The sequence below is a fragment of the Curcuma longa genome, chromosome 8, assembly GCF_044706935.1.
Source record: "Curcuma longa cultivar G26 ecotype Majalengka, Jawa Barat chromosome 8, ITB_CL_G26_1.1, whole genome shotgun sequence".
In the NCBI taxonomy this organism is placed as follows: Eukaryota; Viridiplantae; Streptophyta; class Magnoliopsida; order Zingiberales; family Zingiberaceae; genus Curcuma; species Curcuma longa.
Genome location: NC_133868.1, coordinates 4,810,759 through 4,818,620, shown reverse-complemented (window position 1 = coordinate 4,818,620; position 7,862 = coordinate 4,810,759). Strand labels below are relative to the sequence as shown.

General features: G+C 44.3%; 1 protein-coding gene across 1 annotated transcript; it reads right to left on the bottom strand.

Moving 5' to 3' along the window:
• Positions 1-3,658: 3,658 nt before the first annotated feature.
• LOC141833882 (putative alpha-glucosidase Os06g0675700) lies at positions 3,659-7,519 on the bottom strand. Its single transcript, XM_074721390.1, has 5 exons — positions 7,278-7,519; positions 6,998-7,194; positions 6,153-6,884; positions 5,432-6,075; positions 3,659-4,552 (listed from the first exon to the last, which is right to left on the bottom strand). The coding sequence occupies exons 1-5, from the start codon at positions 7,517-7,519 to the stop codon at positions 3,659-3,661; spliced, it is 2,709 nt and encodes a 902-aa protein (XP_074577491.1).
• Between the last annotated feature and the right edge of the window lie 343 nt (positions 7,520-7,862).

The window sequence follows — 7,862 nt, the reverse complement described above, 5'->3', positions numbered from 1 at the left end:
TTGACTTTCTTAACTAGGGTATATCAGCCCATAATAGATATCTTTAAAGCTAAGCAAATTTCTACTAGATTTGCTAATATAGATTGCATTTTCAATATATTAAGTTTGTATCATTTTGTAAAATAATTTTTACTTTTCCATACCTTCAATAATTTTTGACGCACCTGATATTGCTATACCATTATTTTCAGCTAATGTTAACTCTAAAAATACCTTTTGATTTGAAGGATAGCATGGGTTGTATCACCCCCAAAAATAGCTACATATTGTATAAATATACTTTGAGAGTTAAACACTTTCAAAGTAGAATCAAAGCATACAAGTTCACCTTGGAGCTTGGACCTCTACACTTGAGGTAGCTCCTCCTACACGCCATCAACATCAAAACACATCATTTGGACACATGTCGTCCAATGTGACACATTCAATCACTTACATACTTTTAACACTGAACTCTTCAAGACATCAACACCCAACAAGTAGCGTATTCAACAAAATTATAAAAATCGGTAGACATAGAATATCGGATGATCAACAAAAATCGGGACTTCCATTTGCTCAAGCATGGTCTAAAAATTGGAACACATGTATTTGAATCTTCCAAAGCATCATCTCCTCGTTTGGTGCCTTTCCCTCATAGCGAGACTTGTTGCAGGCCTCCCAAAGCACATAAATCATACTTGAGATGTCAAGATATCGAGCCTTCGTCTTGCGGTTGTCATCTTTGTAATGCTGTCCAAAAATCTGAAATAGCTCATTAGCCGTTGCAAAATCATATTGAATTTCTAACCAATGCTTTACTTTGTCACAAAGAACCCTAGTGGTGGGACACTCAAAGAATAAATGGTCATTGGACTCCTCTCGTTGGTGACATATGACACATTCCTTGTTCTCCTCATAGAGCATCCGATCCGCCATTCGTAATTTGGCATGTGCTAGCAACCATAATATGAAACGATGCTTTGGTAATATTTCCGCCCTCCAAACAAATGACTCCCAAACCATCGAAGGTCCTCTTGGCTTGAAGAAATCATATGCATTTTTAACCCCTTTCTTTCCTTCGACAAACCACTTTATCATCTTCATGTTTGCCTTCCCAACTCCATTTATTCCACCCAAGATTTTGCTCTGGATATCCACAAGTCTCTTGATGAGTGCTGAATCGGAGGCTTTAACTTCCCATTGCCAAAATTCAACCCTTTGATGTAATGATGATGCACCTATCGTACCCACAATGAATCCGTCTTGGATTGAATCTCCCATAAAGTCTTACTTAGTAAAGTTTCATTCCATGCACTAAGATCCCGAATACCATATCCCCCTTCATTTTTTTGATAGACATAAGGAAGCCCAAGATATAGGAGGGTATTTAGAAGACCATACGAACATTCTACAAATAGTTTGGATTTTATCAATGACTCCAACGAGGATAGGGAGAATAGATAACCAATAACATTCTATCCCTTGTAATACCATTTTTAACAATTATAATCGTCCGACATATGAAAGAGTGCTGACATATCTTACTTGTGATTGTCTCAAGAGTAGCGCTTCTTCATCGCTAATGCCACGCATTATGAACATTCTTATATTTCATTATGAAATAAATGTATAAATAAAAGAGATAATTCCAATATGATTTCATGTAAGATTTATAAATAAAATATTTTATTAAATGAAGATGCAAAGTAGTAGCTCTTGACAACTTAAAAAAAAATTAGAATTTCAAAAACGAAAAGACATTGTAATTGACTGAAAGACAATCATTCTATACTCTTAGGAGACTTCGCCTACAACTTAAATCAAAGTTAAATTTGGAAAGAAAAAGATATTGAAATAGAAATACAACACACTACCACCAATCAAATGATCAGTAATGTTATATAGCTAGGCAAAGAAATTAGAAACATCTAAATGGATTATGCCAACTAGACCATAATCATCAACAAAATTTATCTCTATATTTTTTTTCCCTTGATCGAATTTTGATATAGATCCACAAGATGTCTTGTTGTATTACATGTACGAGACTAATGCCCCTCCATCCCACATTAAAAACACTTATCTTCATATTATTTTGAGTTTTCCCCTTTTACTTCTTTATTGTTAGATTTCCACGGTTGATTGCTTGTTTTAAGTCTTTTACTATTTTATTGTTGATAATTTTTCCTTTGGTCACACTCATGACTTATCCTAATTTTATGATTTTGAGATGTCACTTCAAAGAATGATGTTCCATTTGTTTCAGGAAATGGTGTAGATCCAGTTGGACGCAATTGATGATTTTTCATGAATAACTGATTATTCTGTTTAGTAACTAGTAAGCTAAGATAGGCTCAGAATATTTTTAAATCCATGTTTACAATATTGTTGCTATTGCAAAAGCACATTCGATGCATGAAAAGTGGAAAAAGTTTTTTCTAATAAATTTTGATGAATAATTTTCTCTCCATAAAGTATCAGTTTGGAGTTAATCTTAAATAGTGTTGAGTTATAATCACTTACAGATCGATTTAAAATATTACAGGCGAATATGCATCCATTTATAACGGTCTCTTCGAAGAACTATAATTCTCTGATAGTCAAACTTTTCTTTCGATTTTTTCTAAGGTTCTTATGGTTCTTTTATAATGAGATACTCAACTTTCAATTCATCATCAACATCGACGATGAAAAATAAGTATTTTTACATAATTCTACATGGATTCATTGTTTTCTTTTTTTTATTTAAACTCTTAACGATGAGGTGGATCTCAACATTCAAAATTCATGACAAATAATATTTTTAAATTCAAACTTTGTCATATTTATCGTAGCAATCACTTAAAGAATGCTCATGTTTATAATTGAATAATAGATAGAAAAGAGAGAATTATCGTATTTATCATCTCATCTATTAAACATCATTATTTATAGAATAGATAGAGTACGTAAGAATATAATGATTCATCAATCAATAATAAAATCAAATAATCATCTATTATAATAATTTATAAAATTTTATAATATTTTATAAAAATTATTAAATTAATGGACATTAGACTTTGATCAGGATTATTAACGTAAGATTTAATTAATTAAAAAATTGAGTTTTAATCGAGCCGCCTCTCTCTTCCCATGCGCCAGAAGAGAGGAATAGAGTAGTCCTCGGGGTATAATATTTAAATTAGTTACAATGGAATAAATTTATTAAAGTGGATAAGGATCAAATCTCGACGAAACTAAAATAATATCCTTCCATTATGATTAACTGTAATTTTTTATTTATTTTTTTATAGATGATTATAAAATCAATCATGTGAAACAGTTAAAATGATAGATTTCACTCTTAAAGAGGCATAATAGAGTAAATTAGAGAGGCATATTTGATAATTATACTTTATCAATTTACCTCTTCATAAATGGTCATCGTGTGGAGCTGCTAAGGTGACGAATTCATTTTTTTTTGCATAAGAGAGGCAGATTTGACTTAGAAGAGATAACATTAGTCGGCTACCGCTTTAGGGTCGAGTTGGTAAGACCATAACTAATCTTCTGCACAAAAAAAAAAAAAAAAAAAAAAAAAATTGGATCCGCCACGACCATAACTAATCGATTAATACGAAAATAACCTTAAAAATCTTTTTATTAATTATTATTTTCCATTAAGTTCATAATTTTAAGCCATCGTAATCATGATCTCGAACTCCTCTCCCAAGAGCAGCCCCAACCCCTTCATCTCCACCACCCCAAACGATCCATCCTCTGCCTCCTCCACGCTCACCTCCACCTTCCTCGTCTTCCCCTGCGCCGCCACCGAACCAGAGATTATCTTCCTCGCCTTCTCCATCTCCATCCCCAGCACCACCACCTTCTCCACCACCATCCCCTGCTTCACCGCCCACTCTCCGTTCACCACCTCTGACTTGATCCGCACGCCCCCTCCGCCGCCGGCCAACTCACACCCGAACTTCACAAGGCTCCACTCGCCCCCAGCCGCCTCAGCCATCTCCACCGCCTCGCCGTCGTCCACAAACACCTCCCCGCTCGCCGCCCCTCCCTCGTCCTGCACCACCAACACCTCGAACGGGGTCCTCCTCGCCAGCTCCGTCGTCGGCGCCTCCCCCTGCATGGCCAACACGCTGCCACCGCGAACGTGCACGTTGATGCTGTCCTCCGGCGCGTCCAGCGTCAAGTACCGGCCGGCGGCTGCCTGCACCGCCGGCCGCGAGTAGTTGAACAGGTCGAACCAGTTGCCTCTCGGGAAGTAGGCGTCGACTTGGGTCGTGTAGGCCTTCAGCACCGGCGAGACGAGGACGCCGGAGCCGATCATGAACTGCGAGCTGATGCTGTAGGTGGAGGTGTCTTCCGGGAAGGCGAAGAAGAGCGGGCGGGCGATGGGGGCGCCAGCGACGTGGGACTCGTACATGAGGGTGTAGAAGTGGGGGAGGAGGCGGTACCGGAGGCCGAGGGCCTTCTTCGCCGCCGCGGCGACGGAGTCCCACACGTAGAGCTCTTGTGGGATGGAATGGATGTCGGAGTGATCCCTCGAGAAGGGATAGAATGCACCTACCTGCACAGCGCGAAGATCATTTTGCCCCCTTATTAACTTTCTGAATTTTCATTTTTTCCTTTATAGTTAAAAGATATAAATAAAATATATGAGGGTTTAACTACAATATTTTTAAATACAAATATAATATTACATATTTGAAATTTGATATCCTACGCGACTTATCCCGCGTGACCCATGCGCGACACCTCCGATCCACCGTTGCTGCCGTCGCTACCGCTGCCCCGTCCGACCACCGTCGTCCGCCGCCTCGGGCGCGATCGACGCGCTGCTCGCCGGCGCTCCGTCCGGCGGCGGATTCCGACCGCGATTTGATTGGAATCTGACGAATTTGATTGGAAACACGGCCGGTAGTGCCGCAGGTCGGATTCCGGTCAAATCGCGATCGGATTCCAACCGCGATTTGGCCAGCAGTGTTGGGCGTCGAATTCCAACCAAATCGTGGTCGGAGACCGACCGAGGAAGGACTAGCGTTGCACGCCGGTCCTTCCTCGGTCGGTCTTCGCCCGTGATTTGGCCAGAATTCGACCGCAATTTGGTCAGAATTTGATGCCCGACACTACCGACCGCGTTTCCGATCAAATTTATCGGATTTCAACCACTATCTAGTCGGAATCCGCCACCAGACGGAGCGCCGACAAGCGGCACGTCGATCGCGCCCGAGGCGTCAGGCAGTGGTGGCTAGACGGTGCGGCGAGGGCGGCAGCAGCGGCAATGGATCGGAGGTGTCGCGCACGGATCACGCGGGATAAGTCGCGCAGGATATCAGTTCTCTTACATATTTAACCTTTGGTTTTGTAAATTATATGAAAAATATAATTGAAAATATGAGGGTTAAAAGGATAAATAAAATATTGGATTTGGATATAAATTTCTCACCTGAATCCACCGCCGGCATAGCTCTTCGTTGGTGTCGCCGCCGAACCCACAAATGTCCGCTCCGACCATGGGAATCCCAAACAGCCCCGAATTCAAGATCGCCGGAATCGAGTGCTCGAGATCATCCCAATTCGCGGAGTTGTCGCCGCTCCAGTGCGCGGCGTACTTCCCTGACCCAACGAACGTCGACCTACTCAGCACGAACGGTCTCTTCCCGGTCGACTGCACCAGCCCGTCGGCGGTCGCCATCGCCTCCAGCAACCCGTGGAGATTGTGCGCGTCGTACTCCGAGACGTTCCCGAAGTGGACGGCCGACGCCGGCACCGTCCTGACGTTGATCGGCCGGCGACCGCCGGCGTTGTTGATGGCGTAAGGCGGATTGTCCAGCGAGTTCAGCGGCGGCGAGGTGATGAAGTTGGATATCTCGTTCATGTCGATCCACAAGCCGTCCACCGGAAGCACCGTCTTGAGGAAGTTATCGATCTCTCCGGTCCAGAATCCAACGGCGTTGGGGTTCATGAAGTCGGGGAAGTACACCGGCCCCGGCCACACACTGCCGAGGTAGTTGCTTCCTCCTCTCTTCAAGAACACGTCCTGTTTCATGCCTCTCAGAAATGTGCCGTACGAGTAATTGACATTGATGCCTAAAATTTTCAATCCATTGTTCTAAAAATCAGATTTTGTTTCGTACGATCGCAAAAAAAAAAAGAGATTTTGTTACCTGGATCGATTATGACGACGTACTTCTGGCCGTTCTTGTGGAGGTGGTCGACGAACTGGTTCATTCTGTCCGCCGGAAAGTTGACCGGATCGAGAGTAAAATCTTTGTATTTGTCCATGTAATCGATGTCGGTCCACATCACTTCGAGCGGTAAGCCGGCGTTGGCGTACCCTGCGACGACGCGCTCCAGCTGCGACACGTCCCGATACCCGTACTTGCACTGGTGGAACCCGAAGGACCAGTACGGCATCGCCGCCGGCCGGCCGACGAGCTCTGTGTACTGATCCGTGACTGCCAATGGCGACGGCCCAGCGAAGAAGTAGAAGTCCAGGACTCCTCCGATCATCTTGTAAGTGATGTACGATCCGCCGTAGATGACGTCCATGCCGTTGCTGTTCAGCAGCAGGACCCCGTGGGAGATCCCCGGCGGCGACGTGGCGTTGGAGGAGGACCGGACGTCCATGTAAAAAGGGTGGGAGCCGTAGAGATTCTGGTCGAGGGCGGATGACGGGATGTCGGAGTTCCAGAGCGTGAAGGTGTCGCCGGCGACGAGCTTGAAGGAGCGCTTGGTGTGCTCGCCGAGGCCGAAGAGGGAGGCTCGGTCGGCAGGCAGTGAGGAGGTGACCTCCAGGTACTGGTCCTTGAAGACGAGGGCAGGGAGGGTGTCAAAGAGGACGTCGCCGGTGGAGCGGCGGGAGACGGTGAAGGTGAAGGGGGAGGTGGAGTGGAGGGCGAGGAGTAATAGAAGCTAAGTAATTTTAATATTATTAATTATTATTTTTCTGTTTAACATGCGGAAGCAAAGAAATAAATATAAATTCTTGGACATAAAACTTAGCTTCTATTAAGGAGAAGGTCGGAGTCAGGGGAGGAGAAGACTCTGCTTCGCCGCGATGCCGGAGATGAGTTCGCGTCACGAAGCGTCAACCGCCGAGGGGGAGACGGCGGAGCGGGTGGGCGGGGGAGGACGGTCGGAGGGATCTCCCAGCGCCGGTTATCCGCGTCGGTGATTCGGACACGAAGGCGATTCTCTGTCTCGAAGCTGCCATGGAGAAGACAAAAGCAGGGTCAAAAAGTCAACTCAAGACATTAGAATGCGTTGACTTTGTTTAAAATCGTGCTGACCTAGCAAAAAGATATAGATTTGGTATATCTAGTCCATAGGTCGGCGTTCCCTGGATCAACTTGAGCTTCGCCGCCATGGTCTTCCCGGAAGGGTCAACGCTGACCGGGCCGAGGTCGTATCCATGTCCGATTCCAGCGGGGGCTTGTGAAGCAACGCACGAAATGAAGGCGAAAGACAGACAGAACAAAAGAAGGGGAAAACGACTAGATTTAGTAGAATCTAGCATGAGTTTCTTCCTCATCGTGAGTTGTAGAATGTATTCGATGGGAATCTATTTGTGCCTGTTTGCGGGATTTTATAGGATCTTGGTGTGGGCCCCCTGGATTGGGTTGTTGCAATTTGGGATGGGCAAGCCTAATTCTTTGATGTCATTGTTGATAACTCAAACTCTAGTGGGGAGGATAGTTCCAAATTCTAGTTACACCTTGAGATTAAATTTATTTGGTTATTTATTTTCCCTTAGCAGATAGATACAATGTTGCAGGGAAATACTACGTTGCGCGACGAGGAATCCATGATCTGTGCGTGACACTCGCGATCCATCGCCGTTGCCGCCGCCCTCACCGCATTGTCCGGTCATCGCC